Source organism: Eptesicus fuscus, chromosome 4, assembly GCF_027574615.1.
Source record: "Eptesicus fuscus isolate TK198812 chromosome 4, DD_ASM_mEF_20220401, whole genome shotgun sequence".
Taxonomy (NCBI): Eukaryota; Metazoa; Chordata; class Mammalia; order Chiroptera; family Vespertilionidae; genus Eptesicus; species Eptesicus fuscus.
The window spans coordinates 44,633,322-44,657,340 of NC_072476.1; the positions used below are offsets into that span (position 1 = coordinate 44,633,322).

The 24,019-nt window shown below is 40.7% G+C and overlaps 1 protein-coding gene across 1 annotated transcript; it reads right to left on the reverse strand.

Annotated features, from left to right (window-relative positions):
* Window positions 1-4,072: 4,072 nt before the first annotated feature.
* On the reverse strand, window positions 4,073-11,942 carry ARL14EPL (ADP ribosylation factor like GTPase 14 effector protein like). Its single transcript, XM_008144454.3, has 3 exons — window positions 11,847-11,942; window positions 6,840-6,979; window positions 4,073-5,474 (listed from the first exon to the last, which is right to left on the reverse strand). The coding sequence occupies exons 1-3, from the start codon at window positions 11,940-11,942 to the stop codon at window positions 5,252-5,254; spliced, it is 459 nt and encodes a 152-aa protein (XP_008142676.1). The 3' UTR covers window positions 4,073-5,251.
* Between the last annotated feature and the right edge of the window lie 12,077 nt (window positions 11,943-24,019).

Below are 24,019 nucleotides of genomic sequence, written 5' to 3' on the forward strand. Positions count from 1 at the left end.
AACTTAATGCTATTCTGCCACCAAATACTGCATAGAAAAGTTCAAAGCTAGAATGAGATTCTGAATTTCAAATAGTTCAAAGAAGCAACATTCCTCCCTCATTTCCTTCCTCTCTCATTCTCTCTCTCCTCTCTCTGGGACATGTTTGGAGTAACTCCTCCAAAGCTAAGTAATTTGTGTTCTGTTTCTGTGGAAACATTCTGTGAGTTGTGTTAACACTTTTTCACTTTTCATTGCTGGGAGCATATTGGTTCATTCTGGTTCCAGTTGTGTTGAAAGAATAGGAGGGCCTCTAGCTCAGACCTCTTGAATCAGGCAATAGGTATGTAACCTTAGGAAAGAGAAGGAACATATTTTTTGTAGAAGTTTGTTGAAAAGGAACTGGCTGTAAATAAATGTAAGCATTTCTCCATTTTCTGCATGATACCTGTATTAGTTAGGGTGTTTTGCTTTTTTAAGCAAGAGAATCCAACTTTGACTAACTTAAGGGGGAAAATGAATTTATTGAAAGGATACTGGTTTGCATTATCCTTTCAATAGTCTATAACTAAAATTTGGGGGAACATTTTTATAATTAAAAATTATATAAAATTTTATTTTGTACTTTATTTCACAAACTTGAAAATGTAGGTAAAATGAATAATCCCTAGAAAAATGTAACTCTTCAAAATTAGTATAAGAATAAAAGAAAACAGATTATGACAAATTTTACAAATCTATATATATAATATAGAAATATGCTAGTTAACCAGGACACCGTAACGGGTCAACCGGACAGGAGGAGGTTGTGCGTGCAGCGTCGGGGGTGGGGCGGCAGAGGCCTCCGCAGCGGAGGCGGGAGGCCGTGGCTGCTGCAGGGCCCAGGGGAGCTAGGCAGGGCCCAAGCAGTGACTTGAGGGTGGGTGGCACCTCGTGATTTTGAATCGCACGCTGGGCTCCTAGTAAGTGTATAATTAAAAACCTTCCTATAAAAAAACAAACAAAAATCCCTTCCAGGCCCAAATGGCTTCACTGGCAATTTCCACAAATATTAAAAATAATAATAATAACAATGTTATCTGAAACAAAGATGAGAGGGAAAAAAGACAAAGCTGTCCCAACTTCACTGTGAGGATCACATAACCTTGATACCAAAGCCCAACAAGAGACTTCCACTTCCAGAAAGAAATTCTTTTTTATATTCCTCTCAGTAAGTATAGCTAAAAAGGTTTGACGTTGTAAATAAAACAAATCAGACAATTCTGTAATGTGGATAGAGGCAGGCAGACTAGATAGAGACTTCAGACACAGGTGCTGAATGAATGAATGAACAAATGATCACTAAGTGATGTATCTATTAAGCATGCACAGCTATTAAATGCATTATTGAAGAAAAACAAATTCTGTCCCCAATCTCTTTGAATTTAGTCTATCCCACCTACGCATTGGCCAATTTAAAAAGAACAGACAGCATATACAAAAGTGAAGGGGGGGGGGAGAAGTCTGCTAAAACTATAAACACAAAATAAACTCCTTGTTATATAAGGATAGTGATGATGAGAGAGTCATTTTCCTCCCACAGAGTGAAGAAAAATACTGTGGAAAAAGCAAAAGTGTAGGAAATCTGTGAATATGAAAAAGAATATTCCAAATTTGGGATTAAAGTATAGATTCTGAAAAGGAAAGAAAGTATGAAAACTGCTTAGGCTAGATCAGACATATGTACCACTTTCCTAAATAATCAAAAACTGGAGAGTGAAGGCAGAAGGAAAAGGCAGAAAGGAAAGAAACAAGAATGAAAGGTTTTCTTTTCATTATTTTATACAAGAATGTAAGCTAATCTAAAGCACTCAATGCCTAGGACATACTAAAGGTCAATAAAGACCATCAATCAAGAAATCCACACATCGAATGGTACCTGCTCACGGGGCCCTTGGCTGTGCAGCCCTAGGGGGCATTCTTGGCGGTGTTTCCTATGTCGTCTATGATGTGGAAGGCAGCCCCTGCATGTAAGCCACAAATAGCCCTCATAGCCAAGCACTGCAGCCCTGCTCATGTCAATGTTCAAGTTTCCTAGGCGTTATAGAACCATAATCTTGATATCTACCAAATATCCAAATTGGCCTTTTCACCTTCCAGAAAAGCAAATAAATATATAAAGGAGAGGTCAAATGATTTTTCCATCAGTTAGTATCCCAAGGTTTATAGCTGAAATGGATCCAGGATACTGTGTGAGGGGGGGGGAGGGGGGACGCGCAGTGGGGGGTAACAAAAGGATTGTCTGGACACTACGGCTATTCTTTAATTCTTACAAATTAGACTCAGATAAAGTCATTCTGCAAACTGAGGTGATAAGGCATTCCAATTTGTATAAATTGGTACAGGATGACTTGTCTAAATTCTTCAGTTTGTAACAGCTTATATTTAAATGACCTTCTGTGAAATAGCTTTCCTTACCATTTCTATACATATTCATTTAGACACCCTGTCAGCATTCAAAGATAGCCAAGCAGGAAGAGAAAAATCCTAATACAATGACAAGACAATTTCCTTAGTTAATGTAATCAGATAGTGTGGCTATATTCTCGGTTAATCTGAATTTAGTTCAAATAACTAAAGAGTTTTGTTCACTCTGTGATAAGATTAGACACTTGCAAAATAGGTTTCTGACAATTCACATAAATTTATTTTTGCAATAATCATTTAGTGCAGGAGGCTTTTTAAAAATGCATAGAATTGGCATTAGGTCAGGATGAAATACCTGATTCCTTAAAAAGATCTCCATCAAATGTCTTACCAGGTCTCCGTGAAAGCAGTATGAGGTGTCTGCTTAATGACTGTGCAATTCACTTTACCTTATTTTATTTATTGCTTTACTTAGGAAACTTACCAACATAATTTGCCAACACACTTTTTAAACCAGATTATCTCATCTAATGATTAAGACTGAATGACAAGAGGAGACAAAAGGGAAAGGTACTTTGGTGTCATTTTGCCTGAGGTTCTGTTTTAATCTGAGAATTGGACAACTAGTGATGAGGCAGTTGTTTCTCAAACTTACCTGCTCCTGAGACTTATCTGGGGAGCTTGTTTAAAAACATGAATTCCCAGGTCTCATCCTTAGAGGCGGTGATTCCCGAGGTTTGGGATGGGGCTCAGGAATGTGTATTATTAAAAGCACTTGGATACGGTTTATAATTAGGCAAATGTGGGAAATGCTTGGTGTCGTGCAGAGAACACTGACCTAGTCTTAGGGTTCTAAACACCAAGGTTGCCAGCTCCTCCATGTGTCCTTAACAGAGTCATTTTATCTCATTGGGTGTAAATTTTCTCCGTTGTAGAAACAAAAGGATTGGTTATAGTCTACAAACCCAGTGAAGACAGGAAGCAGCTGGGTTTCGCTCACTGCTCCATCCCTGTGCCTAGCTTGGGGCCTGGCACAGAGAAGCCTCTTGGTTCACAGTTGCTGGTTAGTTTACTATTTAGACCAGGCGTCCTCAAACTACGGCCCGCGGGCCACATGTGGGTGTTTTTGCCGTTTTGTTTTTTTTACTTCAAAATAAGATATGTGCAGTGTGCATAGGAATTTGTTCATAGGTTTTTTTTAAACTATAGTCCGGCCCTCCAACGGTCTGAGGGACAGTGAACTGGCCCCCTGTTTAAAAAGTTTGAGGACCCCTGTAGACAACCTGTAAGATTACTTTCAATGTAAAAATTGTGTGTTTGTAAAATAAATAAGTAATAAAATAATGCATTTGGTTAGCCATTTATAAAATAACAATTATTCTCAAAACAAAACATAAACCAAGAAAGCCCCCTAATCCTTTTGACTGGTTTCAGGGCTGCACGCTCCTGGTAGGCATTTCAAAGGGTCTGACTCCGGTGATCTGAGTTCCTATCTTCCTCAGTTGCCATGATGATCATAGGTAATGAACTGGAAGCACTTAGCACAATGTTTGGCTCAGTAAAAGTGAGTTGAATCTGGAAAACTTAGTAAATTCTGTGGGAAACAGAGTAAGTTCTCCTGCTACACACACAGGGGTACTGTAGTCAAAATAGGACTTCTAAAATTTTTGTTATGTTAGTCTCCAAACATACTGTGAAATAACAAGCCTAGAATTCTCAGGACCCTTCCCTGGGACATGTGGACTGTGCAGAAATAAATGCTTTTGAAAATAATTATAGAGGAAAAATAAACCCTTGAAAAGTTTACTTTAAAATTAAAACGCTTAATAATGTTTTAAAGCATTTATTCAATTATCTACTTAAACCCTTCCATACATTATGTATCTAATATAACTTATAGAAATGGTTCTCAAAGGCTGGCCCCACACCAGCAGCATCAATATCACCTCAGAAATGCAAATTCAACCTAATGAATTAGAAACTTGGATGTAGGATAATAAAAATCTATGATACAAGTCTACCAACTTAAGGTAAATGGGACTATAAAACCAAATACAAAGAAGACAGCTTAACTTTCTATAAACTTCCCACAATGCATCAGATTTGAAAAAAACACACAGCATATATCTATTCAACTGCATAGCAATACACTTAATTAGCAAACAAACTCACATTTGTATAACTTAAGTTTTCTTCTTTTGAAAACAAATTTTGAGATACTGAGCCTGAAATGAAAAAATGTAAACCACTGGCTTTTAGGATATGCAAGTCCTCATTTCTCAACTTTACAAGTAAAATATAAATTTTTAATAAAAACATTAACAAGTTTAATTTTAATATTATTAAAATAACAATAACAAATGAGACTATGAATATGCAATGCAAAGTCATAAGGTTTGGGTCCTTTTTTTAAAGTCCAAATAGCAATTCTGATTTAGAACTAGTGACGTGTACAATTCTAAGGATAACTAGATATTATAAATGTATGATTCTATGTTAAAAAAAACACACACAACTTTCAGCCAAAGAATTCTGAAAACCTTAAAATTACATTTTCTCAGATGTACCAGCAAAAAGGAAAGAGATTTTAAATTTGAGGACAGCGTAGAGAAGGAAGTATTGATGAGAGAAACAGAGATCCATCCACTATCACAGTCTTCTACCCACCCAAGGGAAAGAATTTGAGAAGACACAGTAAAAAGGTTATAGAATGACTGCCCATTCTACTCTGTGTTACAGCTTTGGAGAACACGACTCTTAAGTATGTTTTTCCAACATTTCCCCCCAAGCCCTACAATTCACCAAGACAAATGGGTTGGCTTAAATGTAAAGAAGAAGAAACAAATCAATTCACGTGTAACCGCTCCTAGTCAGGAACACTGAATGGCAGGGTGCTGATGACCTCTCCAGACTCGGTGACAATGGCATCGTAAACCCACTTCCGGCTGCAGCGGCACTCGGGCCCACACTTGTTGGAGTTGCACTTGGGACAGGGGTAGAAGCAGCCCAGGCAGTTCTTCTCCAGGCAGTCGCACAGATCAGCATCATTACAGATTAGCCTGCCACTTTTGTCATACTTCTTCACAACTCTGCAAAGAAAAAGAATGACACTAACACAACAGTGCAATGTTCCTCAACACTGAGGACAAGTTATTATGCAACAACTTCATTAATGTGGTCCCTTTACTCAGAGGAAACAGTACCCTAGAGATTACCCAGCAACACTTCAAAATATTATATGGCAGTGATGTTCTGGGAAATGGAGCCAATGTGTGTTCTATAGTTTCATCAACACTGCTATTATCAGACTAAACTCTTTGCTGTCTGGGGAGTGGGGCACTTCTCCATACATTACTGATGGGGCTCAGTATCCTGAGTGTTTATTAGCCTTTTCTTCTATGAAATGTCTGTTCATTGTTTGGTTCATTTTTTTTCTCAGAGGAAATTTACCTTTTTAAAAAAACTTAACTTGCCGAAACCGGTTTGGCTCAGTGGATAGAGCGCCGGTCTGCGGACTGGGGGGTCCCAGGTTCGATTCTGGTCAGGGGCGTGTACATTGGTTGCGGGCACATCCCCAGTGGGGGGTGTGCAGGAGGCAGCTGGTTGATGTTTCTCTCTCATCGATGTTTCTAGCTCTCTATCCCTCTCCCTTCCTCTCTGTAAAAATCAATAAAATATATTTTTAAAAAAAAAAACTTAACTTGTAGAATTCTCTATAGATTTTGGACACTAATCATTTAAATTACAAATAACTTTTCCTACCTTGTGATTTGTGTCTCATTATTTTAGGGTGTCTTTTAATGGTTATAAATCCTTAATTTCAAAGTAGTAGAATTTATCAAGCTATTTCTTTATGGCTTACTTAGTTTATACTTCTGATGCATTAGCAATCATTGTATTTATGATACTTCGTGCCCATTTGATATCTGAATCCATTCCTATGGTTATATTATTTCTCCTTCAAATGATGCATCTTACTTACTTTTTTTTAAAATATATTTTATTGATTTTTTTACATAGAGGAAGGAAGAGGGATAGAGAGTTAGAAACATCAATGAGAGAGAAACATCGATCAGCTGCCTCTTGCACACCCCCTACTGGGGATGTGCCCGCAACCAGGGTACATGCCCTTGACCAGAATCAAACCTGGGACCCTTGAGTCCGCAGGCCGACGCTGTATCCACTGAGCCAAACCGGTTAGGGCCATCTTACTTACTTTTAATCATTTTTCCTATTAAATTTCTCTGAAGCCTTTTTTGAAATTGAATTCTAGCTTGGGATTATAGTTTATTTCTTGAAGTTACTAACTTCCAGATACATCAGGTGATATTGTACTTTAGAAAACATATATTTAAATCATAAACAAGAGACAACCTTTAATTACTTTGCTTTATCAAGTAGAACTCATGCATTTTATTATCCCAGAGATCAAATAAAATAAATCATGATCTTACTTGTAATTCACAGAAAAATACTCATTCATCTTTGACATCCGGGCTTTCTTTTTCTGCTGTCGTGTTTCAGGATTAAAGTCTGCTACCTGGGGTCCAGGGTTTTGAAATGCCAAGCATCTTAACTGCCGCTCTATCTGTTGCTATGAGACAAATAAAATGTATTAGCAGTAAGAACTGGATAGCTTTATCTATTTACCTTGTATCAAAATAAATTTTCTGTAGCGTTTACCATAATGGCATGAAGGACAGATACTGTTCTCTAGAGAAATAACCAGTTTAATCTAATTAAGTTCAAGAAGATGATGTAAATTTCCTCAAGTCATTCTTTCTGAACAAAGAAATCCATAGTATAAAACATATGTAAAAACAAACAAACAAGTGGGAACATAATTCTCTTTATACCAGCAAAACACCAGCTGGCTTCTCAAACATGATGGGGATGGAAGTGAGAATTAGCGTTTTATGGTAGAGAAGGACAAAGGCGCAAAGGCCTTTCCACAGCTGTCAGCTGAAGAAGCCCAGGTAAACTGTATCACGTCACAGAGAGCCCACGGACACGCAGTCCTCCCTTCCGTGCTCTGGGACATTTCAGAAGGACTGACACCCTGGGAGTGTGTGCTTTACCAGGGCTCCGATGCAGACCACAGCCAAATGAAGTTTACACTCTCAGTCAAAGCCAGATTGGAAGGAGAAAATCTTGCTAAAATGGCTGTCTAGAGTGTTAGTGTTAATTTTCAAAAGTTTCTGTTTGGGGTTATTTATAATTCCAAATTAAATGGGGCCTAATCAGGAACACAAGTAACAAAGATGCTTTAAGCAATCCTGATGTCTTATTTTGAACATGAATCATATATGTCACGAGGGAAGAGAATGCTCTTTTAAAGGATTTTATAAAGATAACCTGAGTGGCCCAAAAACATATAGCCTACTATACAAGGCTAGTATGTAAGGGTATAGGGGTAAAAGTAGGTTTACAGTTCTTCATATGGAAAATAATACAATAATTAATAAATAGGAGGGATCCAAGATGGTGGCAGAGTAGGGGGACGTTACACTCACCTCTTCCCAGGACAAAACTGGAATTACAATTAAAATAGAGAACAATCAACCTGAATAACCAAGTGAAGATTCACTGAAGAAAAGTCTTGTAACCAAAGATTTATAGAAGAATCCACATTGAGACTGGTAGGAAGGGTGGAGATGAGAAAAGGGCTAGCCCTACTCCCGCAAGTGGCAGCTGAGATTCTGGAGGGATATCTCAGCTGCAAAGGTTCCTCCTGAGAAACGTGGGGCATAAACTCCAAGCTGGGTCCCCAGTCCTGAGCAACAGAGCCGGGAAGAGGTGCCCACATAGCATCTGCCTGTGAAAATCGAGCAGAGCCTTCCTTTTACACAACCAAATTTTGGTCTGATTGGGCCTGATAAACTCTGTTTGTCTCCCCAGATAACTCCCTGAGACCCTGCCCCCACCATAAGGTGTGCAAGAATTCAGCAGGTGGCAGCTAGATTTGGTATACTCTGGGACATTTGCTGAGTGGCCTCAGACCCAGCACTGGCTCCGAGTTTGAAACTGTATTGATCTGGTGAACACCACTCCTCCATACCTGGTGACTCACTGTGAACCTACCTCATGCAACTCAAGTACCACTAGAGGCTCTTCAGTGACTAAGCCTAACAGGCAGCCAGCAGATGGAGGCAGGGGGAGGTGGATCTTGGGGTGCCTTGGAACCTTTGCTGAATTTCAAAAGATGCTGGTAAAAGATGGCCTTGGTGCATAACTTGGTCCTTCCTGCACACACTCAGGCTCAGCAGAGGCAGCCAAAAACTATGGATTGCTTTGTAGCTTCAAAGAGATTGCTCAGGGCCAGTCACAGGCAGCATCTGACATGGACCTGCACCAGAGTCCCTCCCAAGAGGCAGAGAACCAACATAGCCAGTGGCCAGCTTTAGAAAACATTGGAGCAGAAACCAAATAGCTTCACAAGCAGCATATCCAAAGTGAGATCTCAACAGGTACCAGACCCTGCTGAGGCAAATCCTGTTCTGAGCTACAGCAGCTTGTACACCGATAGCCTGCCAGCCTGAGGGTCGACCCCACAGATGAACAGGCTAATAGAAAGCAATACTTAAGCACAACAGGAAGGTCCACTTAACACACAGAAGGGACATGCCAGGATCACCAAGCTCAGGTGATCAAGGGGACTGCATCACTGGGTCCCACAGGACACTTACCACATAATGCTACCCTTCCAAGACTGGAAGTCATAGCAGGTCTAATATATAGAAACAAACAAAATGCAGCCAAAAGGTAGCCAAAATGGGGAGACAAAGAAAGATGCCCCAAATGAAAGAACAGGAGAAATGTCCAGAAAAAAAAAGCTAAATGAAGCATAGGTGAGCAATTTATCAGATATCCTATATTATAAAAAACCTGTGGTCATGACGCCCTCACGCTGTAACGACAGATCACCAGGAGGCTGTGTGCATGGGTGGGCGGGGCTGCGTGTGCAGCGAGGCGTGCACGGGTGGGCGGGGACTTGACCAGGAGGTGCATTGGGGGAGTCCTGAGGGGCCGGCCGTGGGGCAGGACTCCAGGACTCGGGGGAGTCCCGCGTGGCGCTGGTGGGGGCTTGACGCTGCATCCCCACTGGTGCTGATGGGTCTGGGTCTCGTGTGATTTTGAGGCGCGCATGGGTGGGCAGGGCTGCATGCGCGGCAAGGCACGTGCAGGTGGGTGGGGCTGCGTGTGTGGCAAGGCACATGTGGTGGGCAGAGACTTGACTCTGGGTCTCACGGTGCCAGCAGGACTTGACACTGCGTCCCCGCGGGCGCAGGCCCAGACTCTGACAGGAGGGAGGAGGGAGCCAGATACCTGCACCCAGGACTTGGCAAATAGTGATAGTAAAATATTTCTTCTAATTAATCCCCTTTCAATGTGCACGAATTTGTGCACCGGGCCACTAGTAGAGTTCATAAAAACAGTTATAAGGATGCTCAAGGAACACAGTGAAAAATTCAACAAAGAGATAGAAGATAAACAATGTCACAGAAACCATAAAAAAAGAACCAGTCAGAAATGAAGAATACAATATCTGGTTAAATGAAGCAGAAGATGGAACAAGCGATTTGGAAGACATGATAGTAGAAAACACCCAATCAGAGCTGCACAAAGAAAAAAAAATTAATGAAAATAGTTTAAGGAACCTTTGTGATGACATGAAGCATAACAACATCCATATCTCAGGAGTACCAGAAGAAAGAGAGAAAGAGCAAGGGATCAAGAACCAATCTGAAGAAATAATGACTGAAAACTTCCACAACCTGAAAATGGAAAAAGACCCATGTCTAGGAGGTATCACGCGACCTGATATCAAACTACACTACAAGGCCATAGTGATCAAAACAGCATGGTATTGGCATAAAAGCAGACATATAGATCAATGGAACAGAAAAGAGAGCCAGAAATAAACCCATGCCTTTATAGTCAATTAATATTTGACAAACAAGGCAAGGATATACAATGAGATAAAGAGACTATTCAATAAATGGTGTTACAAAACTGGACAAATAAATGAAACTAGACCATCTTCTTACACCATACAGAAGAACAAACTCAAACTCAAAATGGATTAAAGACTTAAATGGTGGACCTTGAAACCATAAAGAAGAAAACATAGCCAGTAAAAATCTCAGACATTTCTCATAGCAATATATTTTTTTTTTTCTGATGTATCTCCTTGGGCAAAGAAAACAATAGAAAAATAAATAAATGGGATTACATCAAACTAAAACATTTTTATACAACAAAGGAAATAATCAACAGAATGAAGACAACTCACTGAATGGGAGAACATATTCGCCAATGATATATCTGATAAGAGGTTAATATCTAAAATTTGCAAAGAACTTTATACAACTCAACACCAAAAAACCCAAACAATCCAATTAAAAAATGGGCAAAGGACCTGAATTAAAACTTCTCCGCTTAGGACATACAGATGGCCAATAGACATATGAAAAGATGCTCAACATCAGTAATCATCAGAGAAATGCAAATAAAACCACAATAAAATATCACCTCACACCTCAGAATGGCTATCATCAATAAATCAACAAACAACAAGTATTAGCAAGGTTGTGGAGAAAGGGAAGCCCTGATGGACTGTTGGTGGGAATGCAGATTGGTATAGCCACTGAAAAAAACAGTATGGACTTACCTCAAAAAATTAAAAATGGAACTGCCTATGACCCAATGATTCCACTTCTGGGTATATATCCAAAGAAACTTGAAACACAACTTGAAAATTGAAAAATATATGAAAGCTGTGGTAATTTACACAATGTAATATTACTTAGTCTTAAAAAATAAAGAAACCTTAACTTTTGTGACAGCATAGATGGACTTGCAGAGTATTTTGCTAAGTGAAATAAACCAGTCAGAGAAAGACAAGTACCATATGATTTTGCTCATATGTGGAATCTAATGAGCAAAATAAACTAACAAAATAAAAACATACTTATAGATACAGAGAATAGGTTGACAGCTGTCAGAGGGAAGGGGGGGTGGGAACTGGGTGAAAAAGGTGAAGGGATTAAAAAAAACCTCATAGATACAGACAACAATACAGTAGGTAAAAGGGGGGATAAATGTTGATGGAAGAGATTTTACTTGTTGTGGTGAACACAATATGAAGATGATGTATTATATAGTTGTATACCTGAAACCTATATAATTTTATTAATCCATGTCATTCCAATAAATTCAAAACAAGAATTAATAAAAATTCTGAAACTGAGAGGCACAGGGGAGATATGTGAGGTGCGACCAGCTTAGCAGTGAGTAGAGTTAAGAGGAAGAAAAGCCCCATCATTATGGGGAGGGGGCAGAAATCCTTTGTAAGGAGTCCTGAGTGAGCCCACCTTTCCCTGCAAATGTGGGGCCTCTCAGGAACCCCCATGCTGGAAACTCCCCAAATTCCATGGAATGGTAATATCCATATGCCATACCAGTTGTTTTTGTCCGATTTGACAGTTTTTCTCAGGAGAACTTTCACCTGTGTGTCCCTCTTCAGTGGAATTGTTTTTTTCTGGCTGTTCACTCATTTCTGATCACTAAAAAAAGGAGGTAGAAAAAAGTAAAACACATTAATTTCATGCATCCCCAGTAACTTAATCCTGTGACTTTCCTGCTCTCTTCCTACATCTTTCTTTCAAAGCCAGACCTCCATCTGCACACCTGGTTTCTTTTTTACCACTCACTCTTTTGTTGTTCTTGTTTGTTTTGTTTGTGCATTTATTTTGATTTTTAGGTTCCACATATAAGTGAAATCATGTGGGATTTATCTTTCTTTGTCTCACCACTCACTCTCAAATCCTGCATCTGACTCCCCTGTCCACTTTACTGATGCTCTCCTTTGCCAGTGTTCCATGAACAAATCAATGTCACCTCTTACAGTTCTTATTATCACAGACCTCACTGGAGCAGGCAACACCAGGACCACCCTCTACTGCTTAACAAAACTGCATTCTTAGATCTCTATTTCGCCCCTTTAATACTCCCTTAAAAAAAGGTAAGACACATTAATGTTATACATCCCCAGTAAGTTTGTGAAAATCTTATCCACTCCCAGGGTTTCAGTTGTCTCTTCTTCAGAGACCATTCCCCAGGCTGACCTCCTGAAAAATTTCTAATACAACTTGTGCTAAACGGAAGTCATCATTTCCCCATAAATCTTAGCTGCTAAAATGCCTATAATTTATTTTGAAATACTTCAGTGTGTATCCAGGGTGCCAGTGTGTGTGTGTGTGTGTGTGTGTGTGTGTGTGTGTGTGTGTGTGTGTGTGTAAGACTTAGGTGAAGCTAACATAGGATGCTAATCACAAATGCACCATGCAGGCTGCTCTGCAGATTCTGTCAGAAGGACCACCCTCGAGAGGAGGCTTCCACAGCCCTGCTGCTTTCCCTCTTTCTTTTTTATTTTTTTTATTTTTTCTTTCTTTTTTTTTTAAAATAATTTTATTGATTTTTTACAGAGAGGAAGGGAGTGGGATAGAGAGTTAGAAACATCGATGAGAGAGAAACATCAATCAGCTGCCTCCTGCACACCCCCTACTGGGGATGTATCCGCAACCAAGGTACATGCCCTTGACCGGAATCGAACCTGGGACCCTTCAGTCCGCAGTCTGACGCTCTATCCACTGAGCCAAACCAGTCAGGGCTGCTTTCCCTCTTTCTCTGCCAACTGCTGGCACTCTCTATAGGGTCCTGTTTCTACTAAAGGAAACTAAGAGTTATGCTTTACCAAGTTGGCCTGGGTCCTTTGTCACCACCACTTGCCTGCCAACTGGAAATTCCATTTCTGTCAATGTACCTTCCTTCTCCCTGTGTCTAGAGTCACTAGACATTGACTGCTCACTTTTCTGTATCGCCCATCCAATTAATTCTCAACATTAGGTTAGGAAGTTGAATTTTCCCTCCCAATATTCCTAATATTGATTCTTCCTTTCTTCTCCCTGTCAGGTGTTATCCACCCTGAAGACAGCAGTACTAGTAATGCTAGTACCCTGCCCTTGGCCAGAACAGCCTGAATGCTCCTGTCAGCTTGACTAAAATTCAGACAGGCTTCTTCCAGACTGTGTCCCTGACCTCCCTCTTCTTGGAGCACTTACTTCAGAAAACTTGTAATTGTAAATTCTTCTTCTTCCCCATCAAGATGTAAGTCATCTCTCAGATTCTTTCACTTTTATAACACAGCTGGGCCTTTCTCAAGGATTAGGAGCCATCCCTTAGAAATGCAATCAGCTGGAAAGATAGTGTCCCTATTTGCCAGTCTCTGGGGGAAGGTAGAAGCCTAACTGGCTAATTGGTGGGCACCAATTAGCAAACACAGGTGGCCAAATCACAGAGATAAACACTTGCAAACTCGGGAATAAGTCAAAGTGCTCTACACATCCCACTGACCTATCTCTTTCCTAAAATACTTTAGTTTTTTCCTTTTCCCTTTGGTTTACGTGGAGTTGAGTTCAGACTGAGTTCTGGTTTCTCTCCCCTATTACAATAGCCTTGAATAAAGTCATCACTGTCTGTTTAACTTAGTCCAGTGCAATTTTTGCTTTGACATTCTCACATGCAGTTTCTCATCTGATCAGACCAACATTCCTGTGGAGTGTTTTCCAACTTGTCTGAAGATAAAATCACATGGAGTTTTAAAAACGACAAATCCCAGACCTACTGGGGATATAATTTGCAGAGCAGAATCTTGGTAACCTGTATAATTAATAAGCTCTCCTAGTGGCAATTATGGAAGATGTTACGATAGGGAAAGCAGAGATAATTTTATCCATCCATCTTGCCATCTGATTATAAAACTACTAGGGGCCCAGTGCACAAATTCGTGCACCTTGAAAGGAACTGTGTTGCCGAAGCCGGTTTGGCTCAGTGGATAGAGCGTCGGACTGCAGACTGAAGGGTCCCAGGTTCGATTCCGGTCAAGGGCATGTACCTTGGTTGCAGGCACATCCCCAGTAGGGGGTGTGCAGGAGGCAGCTGATCGATGTTTCTCTCTCATCGATGTTTCTAAGTCTCTATCCCTCTCCCTTCCTCTCTGTAAAAAAAATCAATAAAATATATTTTAAAAAAAAAGAAAAGAAAAGAAAGGAACTGTGGGCGATGAGGCTGTGGTGGGCACAGTGGCAGGTCTCAGCCCATCCTCCACACCCCTGCCCAGCCCCTCCCAGTGCAGCCCCCAGTCCCTTGTCTACCGGCAGCTCCGCTCCTACTGCCACCACTCCCACACGCTGGCGGCGGCACCTGTCGCACCCATTGATGGTGCCGAGTGATTGGGGCCGGCACCAGTAGTGGGTGAGAGCAGCAGCTGCTGCCCTGATCGCTCCTGAGGAGCAGGGGGAGGTAAAGAAGCCCTCAGGGGTGATCAGGGCTGCAGCCACCACTCGTGCCCACTGATGGCACCAAGTGATCGGGACCAGCGCTGGGTGCTGGCAGCGGGTGTGAGTGGCAGCTCCAGTGCTGGCTGTGGGTGCGAGCAACAGGTGGGACCATGGCGCCCGGGAGCAAAGAATTTCAGTAACAAGCAGAGGCTTGCCCTGATGACAGCGACTGGTGCCCCACCTTGGTCTGGCGCCCCCGCTCACCTGCTCTACCATCCCGCTGTGGCCGCCACCCACCATGTTCTACACCTGCTGCCTGCTGCCAATGCCCGCCATGTTCTGCGCGCGCCCCCTGGTAGTCAGCACAAGTCATAGCAACCGGTTGTTCAGTTGTTTTGCCTTTTGGTCTATTTGCATATTAGCCTTTTATTATATAGGACTAGAGGCCTGATGCACGAAGATTCGTGCAAGAATGAGCCTTCCTTCCCCTGGCTGCTGGCACCGCCTTCGCTCTGGCTGGAGCCGCCTTTCTGCCTTCCCACGCTGCCCAGAGGCCCGGAGCGGCTGGGGTGGTGCGGAACGCCCCCAGCCGCTTGGCGCCTGCACATGCAAATTAACCCACCATCTTTGTTGGGTTAATTTGCATACTCACTCCTGATTGGCTGGTGGGTGTCACGAAGGTACAGTCAATTAGCATGTTACTCTTTTATTAGGTAGATTGTCCATATTTTCTTTCCACACCCAATTCAACTAAAAACATGTGATCATGTTGATATTCCTGCATCAGAAATTTCTTTATCTCATTCTTATTAAAAGATTTCACTGACTCCTTCTGTCAATAATGTTCCACATCCCTGGCATATGAGTGAAGATCCATCACAACCATCTTCGATCTACCTGTCTAGGCTCATATTCCCTCACTCTTTCACTTGGGCCAAAGCTAGCTGACCTCTCCATTTCCATGAACACACTTCCATCTCTTACCTAACTGAGCCTTCCCGTTTGAACTCTGATCTACTTCTCTGCTCCAAGAAGCCTCTCCATCACTCTAGAATTTCAAGATCCCTTTCTCTCTTGGGCTCTGTTATAGCTTCCTCAAGAAAACTCCCCCCAAAGGGGCGCTAAGCCCTCTAGCTTCTTCATGTAACAAATTTTCCTCCCCCTGGGAATATATATGACCTTGTGATCACCTTTGAAGAGGCATCCATTTAACTGCATTGGGAGAAATGAATATTTTATGCAAATACTATCCCTGAGATGCCTTTGTTTAAGTCCTTGTAGAATGTTGGTCTCCACAAATAGATTAGAGGAAAAACTTGCTCCTTTGTATTCCAAATAAAGCAAAAGAAAATTATAATAGAACCTCAGCAGGGACTGAAACTGTAATTGGATTTATTACAAGCCCAAAATATCTGTCCCAAGAAAAGTAATAAAAAGTTTCAGAACTCCCCCTTTTCCAAGCTTGGTATTCCCAAAGCAGGGGTTATTAACCAGAGAGTGAATGCAGGGGGCCTTCAGCTTGGATCAATAAAGAATATATATACTTATTTTCACTAATCTCTAACTGAAATTCTAGCATTTCCTTCTATTATAATGCAACCGTGTTAGCAATACTTGTGACTTGGTTACCTATGAAAGCACAGATGGTTTCTTAACCCAGCAGAGCTGTTATAGATAGGTCAAAATGTTATTTGTGCTTATCACTTCTTCAAAACAATGGTAGTTCTTAGACTAGATGCTAGATTTTGTTATATGTTAATAATGAAACACATACAGAACTATCACAAATTGTTTTTAACATTTTGAAAAGTGTTAGACCCCAGAGCAGAGACGATGGGCCAGGTACCGAAGCTCACCGGATGCCTGGCAGGTGGCAAAACTGGAAAAACAAGAACCTAACCCCAGGGTAACCTTTCCTCCCCTAGCATATCTCTGGTCCTGAGGATTGGACGCGCCCCCCCCCCCATCTTTTCCTCCCTAAAGATAACATCTAGGCCTCAATTGTATTTCAGCTCCAGGCCCAGAAAAGCAGCAAAACCAGACAAGTGACACTGCGGCTGCCTCAGGACCAGCTACATTGGTCGGATCAGCCCTGGCACCGACCAATCAGTGGAGACCACGACCCTGAAAGAGCACACCTGGAAAGCTGATGACTATTCTATTAAGACCCTCCCTTAATACCTCCCCTAAGATTTCCACCTGCAAGAAAGAGATAAATACACTCAGAACAAAGGACCCAGTGCATGCTAGCCCTCCGAGGAGCACCCCCCTACTATTCTCCCATAGTCACATATCCCCAACCTCTAATGAACCCCATGAGACTTGCAACCAGGGGAGAAATGGGCAGCGGCAACCTGTCCCCAAAGCCCCATTTTCCTGACTCCTCAGTGAGCCCGAGCAGCCCAGCCCAGGCTTTCCTGCTGCTTCTTCTAGGCCCTTCCTTGTTTCACTGTCCTAAGCATATTTTTGCTGCCATCATAGACCCAATACCCTTTGGCTCAGGGCTGTGCAGCCCTTCCCTTTGGATATCCCCATCACCTTCCCCTTTTCCTTAAATAAATTCAATTTTTCTTTAATCACCGTCTGAGGTGGCTATTTAGCTTGCCCTCGCACCACTGACTTCAACCTTTCAATAAGTATATTTCAATATAATTGGTTTCCTTTGTAACCTTACAGATTGTATTTTATATGGTTAAAAACATCATTTTAAGAAATGGTCCACAGATATAGCAGTTGGCCAAAGGGGCCCATAACACAAAAAGTAAGATTAAGAACCCCTGCAAAGAGACAGGGAGAACAGACTGCCACCACCTCCTCTGATCATGGTGACGAAAAAAGAGCAGCTTCTAGCTACAGAAGATGCTCATCTTCAAGCATAAGGCTGGAAGCAATGTGGTATATCCTGGGTTATTATTGCATCGAATGGCACAAAAAGTGTATGACATCAATTTAGCAAACTCTTTTTTTTGTGCTCACATTGTGCTAGATTGCTTATAAAGGTTTAAAATACAGTCAGACACAAAGAGAGGAGGCTCCCCCAAGTGGCAGATGTAACAGACTCCAAGAGCAGGGATCCTCAAAGCGTGAACCAAGAATGGTACCAGACTTGGGCCAGAATAGAAGTCAACTGCTCCACTAAGTACATTGGGTAGTTTAGCTGACGTCTTTCCTCATAGCAAGACTGTCTTCCGGAGGAGGCCGATCATTGATTCACATTCGGGCATAAGCTCCCTGATTGACCTTGAACAGGAACCTTGACTAGCACTGGAGCACACACGCTATAACACTCAATTTCCTTCTATGGTTAGTTCAATTTTCACGTGTAAGTTCCTATTTCTGTTAGGTCAATAGCTCTGGAACCAGTCTTACAACTTTCTTTACCCCCCAGCAAACCTAGGACTAGTACATATAATCAGGGCTCAATAAACATCTCATGAATATTATGCTAATGTTACAGGATTCCAGGGCAGGAGGAATAAGGAAACTGAGAAAAGTTAAATGAGGGCCAAACAGTGTGGGCAATTTGTAGCCAGCTTGTAACTAGCAAGCCATTATCTTCCCCAGTCAAGGACACACAGCAAATGTGGGAGTGGGGGGGGGGGGGGGGGGGGGGGAAGACACAAAAAACAAACCTCCCTAATGAGAGAATTCAGAAAGGGAGGAGGAAAGGGGGGAGGGAAAAAGGGCCATTTTACTCCCTCAGCAGGAAGCCAGCAGTCTCAAGGCTTGGCAAGATAAAGTTGCCAGGTGCTTCTCATGAATTCTGGGAGGGCCCCAACAAACTAAAAGCAGGGACCTTGAGAATTAACCTGCACCAAAATAGGAATTCTGAAGGCAGAATTCTGCAGAGGAATTCTGAAGCCTATAGACAGGAGGGTATATAAGCCTCATGCCACCCGCCCAACTTGCTCTTCAGATTGGCTGAGAGCCCGTCTGTGCTTCATAAACCAGATGTATAGGTTTGCTTGCTTTGCTTTTGCTTTTTTCAATAAAGATCCATGCTTTAAATACTATAATAAATTGGCTTTTCACAATGCAGTCAAGATCTCTCACATAAATTCATTTATATGAGAAGACAAGGATTGAGGTTGGGAACAGCCCTCTCCCTCTGACTCAGGGGGCTGTCCTGTCAGATAACACCTCTCTGGTGTTGGTGAGAAGTGCCTATAACACTAATAATACCAATTATTAGGTACCTACTACGTGCCAAGCACTTTGCTAAACATTCTCTCTATATATTACTTCATTTGATTCCATAACAACACACTGAACTAGGTATTCTTACCTGTATTTTACAGAGGAGACTGAGGCCCAGAAAGATCATTTAGGCCCCATAGTTACCAGTAGGCTGCATGGGTTTGAAACCCAGACTTGTCTGGCCCCTCAAACTAAGCTCCTTACAGGATGTTACACTGCTTCAAGATTTGTTTAATGATGACCACCATCTCTCCAACAGGATATTGCGGAGGGATGGGATGTAACCAGTGTCAGCCACACAGAGCCTTTCAAAAAGCAGCCTGGAGGAGGAGGAGGAGGGGAAGATGCACTTCAGATCATCTGGAGTTCGCCTCCTCCAGCTCTTCTGTCATAGCACAGAGGCTGTGCTCAGAAGAGGCTGCCATTCAGGCACATGAACCACATCTGACCTCAGGACTGGAACTAAAAGTCAGCATAAAAGAGGAAAGTCACATAGAGACAAAATTATCCTTGAAAATGCCCAGAAAATGACTAGCCCTATACAGTCAGGCATTTCTCCAGTATTGAAATAGATGATTGTTCCTTAGATTGAGCATCGGATGAAGTAGTTGGTTTAGGAACCATTATAGTAAATACCTTTAAACCTCAGAATCTACACACCCTGGCATGTTTATTACTCTATGGAGGCCTTAGAAACTGGGTCCCATCGAAATAAAACCGGGTCCAGATCTCCATCTTACCCCACTCTGAGGCACAGGTCATCAAGGGAAATGCAGGCAAATGACTCAAACTTGCATCCCTTACACTTATCTTTAGGATGCCCCAGCACTGGACAGTTGAATTTTGTTAAGCTGATTGTGTCTTGCAAAATGTAGAAAAAGTATTTTTTCTACTTTTATCCCTAAGGACTCTAGCAAACTACCAAAGCAATAAAAGTGTTTAATTTAGACTCTAGCTCAAAAGGTCTCCAATTTCATTCAGTAGCAGATAAGTAGGTTTATTCAGAGACACTATCTGTAAGACACCCCCCCCCCCCCGCAGAAAACATTTAAAAGAAAAAGACATACACGTGGAGACTGACAGAGAACATTCACATGGGTAGTATAGTAGTAACTTAATAAAAAAGTATTCATTAAAAGCAATCACAGTAGAGACTCCAGCTATTTTAATCTCATTCTGTCTGTGGCCTTAGTTTCTATACTTGCTAAAAATGACAGGTCACTGGGATAACTGACAGGTAAATCAAATCCCAGCAGGATCATAGTTGGTGGAGAGAAACACCCGCTGTGCAGGTGATCAATTAAGTCATTCCCTTGCTGCTCCCTCCCAGTTGATTCAGCTGTTTTCAAAGTCACAAAAGACTGCTCAGCAACCTTTAATAAAATCTCCATCATCATTTATCCTAAGAATGAAACGTACTTTTGATCTAAGCCAGTTGAGAGTGGTTTTAGATAAACAATGTTAATGCTTGATTAGCAACTTTATTTACAATACATAAATTTTCCTAAAGGCACTTTTATTGCTGTATATTCCAACACACACACACACACACACACACACACACACACACACACACACACTTCTGTGGCTCAATATAAAACAATGTGAATACAAATGTATTTTTTAAATAATTTGAAAGTGCACTCAGCAGAGGATTTGAGAAGCTGTGGAACACAATGAGACATGTTGTTTTTGCTAACGCGGGAATTCTGCAATCCAGTAACTGCTCTGAAACCAAACCCCCTGAAGAGCCCATCTGAGTCAGTTACAGATCAGCATCCACCAGAGCCTCTCTCTTCACAACTTATTTATAATCTGGATCTCTTGAATTATACATTAAAATTCTTCCTTGCAATTTTAAAGATCATAAAACACAGAAACCTGTCTGTTTATTCTGACCCGTCAATGGAAAGCAGAGAAGGAAGAAAACTCTTATGAGACCAGAAGATTGGGCCATTTTCTGCATTATCATGATAAATATAGTCAGCATTATCTTGACAAAAATACTTCAAAACCACTCATCCCAAATTTCAAGTGTGGAGGCTTTTTTCAGGTCTCTAAGGCCCTTTTATGCTTTTTTTTTCCCTTTCATTTTTAATTCAGTCCACACTGCAACAAAAGAACACTAATTTTCTTCCACTCTTACCTACAACACATTAATATGGCAATATATATTCACAGTCAACATTCAGTGGCTTGCTTTTGCTTCTTCTTTCTCTACCAGCCTCAGAGGGAATCAAGTTTAAATGCATCATTGAAAAAGAAGTGCCTTTCTAATTATGACCTTCCACAGTTCTACTACTCCCTACTTCTCAATGCGAGTTGCCTTGTCAAGCTGAAGCAATAGGTGGTAAGGAGAAAGTCCACATACCTTTACGTTGGATGAAAAAGAAGGAAGGAATACTGGAAAAAAGAGAAACTGTACTGCTTTGTTTCCTTTGTTTTGCTGAGAAACTATAGAACTCTCTAGGGGAAAAGTCGTAGGCCCCCAAGGTGCTTCTATAATTTAACACTTTAATAACATTGGCCAAGAGGAGGAAAGATGGGGAAACAGAGGGGTATTTTGGCGGGAGGGTATAGATGTAAACATTGTTAACTCTCTCTTCCAACACGAGTCTATTCTAAAATTAGATGAAATCAGGAAGTCATAATTCATCTGCTCACTCATTTTGCATTGGCAATAAGAAATGAATCTAGAATTTACGTTTTGACTCTACTGCTCAGTCTCATGTATTGAAGTTAATACAAGTGTTCAACTAACATTAACACCAAACTGCCCCTGGCTATTTTTATACTTCAGTGTAAAGTATATATATGTATCTTGGCAAGTTGCTTAAATATATATATGTATTTAAACTAAAAAACATTTAAGAAAAAACTGTTGTCCCAAGAGAGAACTAATCCATGTTCGTAAATTGTCTAAGACATATTAATCTCTAAATTACAATGCTATAACCATTGTCCTCTACCACTAGGACTCAGATATTGTGCTGTGAGTCATTAAAACCACTCTACTGCAAGTTAATACCCATCCATTCATTTGTGAATTATAGGGTAAAAACCGCCATTTCATTCCTAATTACTCTTGCTGCAAAGACCAAGGAAAGGAAACAAAAACGGAGTTTGCAACCCATCTGGCAATGATGTGAAACCTTAAGGTGATACCAGAATTAAGTATATTTGAATTGAATCTATATCCATTAAGAAACTGCTATCTTTTTGAGATTACACCATATGTTTTGCTTCTCAAAAATGTTCCATTTAAGGACTGTCAATTCTATCTTGCCAATTAAGGATTGCTAAACCTTGAAGCAGGTAAAAATCCTACTACACTTTCCACAGTAAATCAAACTTTACAAAAATACATTTGAGTCCAATGTCTGGCTTTGTTCTTATACAATCAACAGAAGAAAGTACTCTTCACTGATCTAACCACACAAGATGCTACAGGAAAAAAAAAATATATATATATATATATATATATCTCAAGGTCCAATGCAAGGGCAGTGATCCTCTTAAAAACCAAGACAAGTCCCAACTGAAAACTTAAAAAATTAAAGTGCTGAGAAATAATAGTGCACCGCAGAATAGAAAGTTATTTCCTCTTAATTCTTTAATTTAAAAAAGAAAATAAATCATATAAAATAATTGTCCTGTTTTATATCCAAGTTTCTCAAGCAAAATCTAAGAGCTTTTGAAACTAATTGGTGTTTAACTGGAAAATCTTCACAAGAACTTTACACCATGTTTTTAAAAGATATCAATTTAATCTTTAAAAATGAAAGAGTATTTTTCAAAGTTAATAATACCTCACTAAATTTACTAGTCCAATGGTGGCCTGACCAGTGTGGCTCAGTGGTTGACTGTCAACCCATAAACCAGCGGTCACAGTTTGATTCCCAGTCAGGGCACATGCCTGGGTTGCGGGTTGGATCCCCAAAATGGATGGGCATGCAGGAAGCAGCCAATTGATAATTCTCTTTTATCATTGATGTTTCTATCTTTCTCTCTCCCTCTCCCTTCCTCTCTCTACAGTCAATAAAAACATATTTTAAAAAAAATTTAAAGATACCAATGGTGTATGTCACAGAACTAAAAGGAATATTCCAAAACTTTATATGGAACCAAAAAATAACCAGAATTGCCACCACAATCTTGAGAAAGAAGAACAAAGTTGGAGGAATCATGCTATTAACAAGGCCATGGTAATCAAAACAGCATGGTGCTGGCATAAAGCAAACACATAGATCAACAGAATAGAAAAGACCCCAGAAATAAACCCCACCTCTGGGGTCAATTAATATTCAACAAAGGATCAAGAACCTAAAATATTCAATAAATGTTGGGAAAATTAACAGATATGTACAAAAAATGAAACTATACCATCTTCTTATACCATATACAAAAATAAACTCAAAATGGATTAAAGACTTAAGTGGTAGACTTGAAACCATAAAAATTCTAGAAGAAAACATAGGCAGTAAGATCTTGGATATTTCTTGTAGCAATATTTTTTTCTGATATATCTCCTTGGGCAAGGGGGAGGGGGAGGAGGAAGATAATCAATAGCCTTATGAAAAGATGTTCAATATCACTAATCATTAGAGAAATGTAAATTAAAACCACAATGAAATATCACCTCACACCTGTCAGAATGGCTCTCATCAATGAATCAACAAACAATAAGCATTAGCAAGGTTGTGGAGAAAAGGGAATCCTTGTTTTACTGTTGGTGGGAATGCAGATTGGTGTTGCCACTGTGGAAAACAATATGGAGTTACCTCAAAAAATTAAAAATGGAATTGCCTTATGACCCAGCAATTCCACTTCTGGGTATATATCTAAAGACACCTGAAACACTAATTCAAAAGAACATAAGGTAGGGGAGGGTGGGGGTAAGGGGGAGAGATCAACCAAAGGACTTATATGCATGCATATAAGCCTAATCAATGGACATAGACAACAGGGGGTGGGGGCATGATTAGGGGGTGGAGGGTAATGGGGGAATAAGGACACATATGTAATACCTTAATCAATAAAGAAAAAAATTAAAAAAGAACATATGCACCTTATGTTCACTGCAGCATTATTTATAA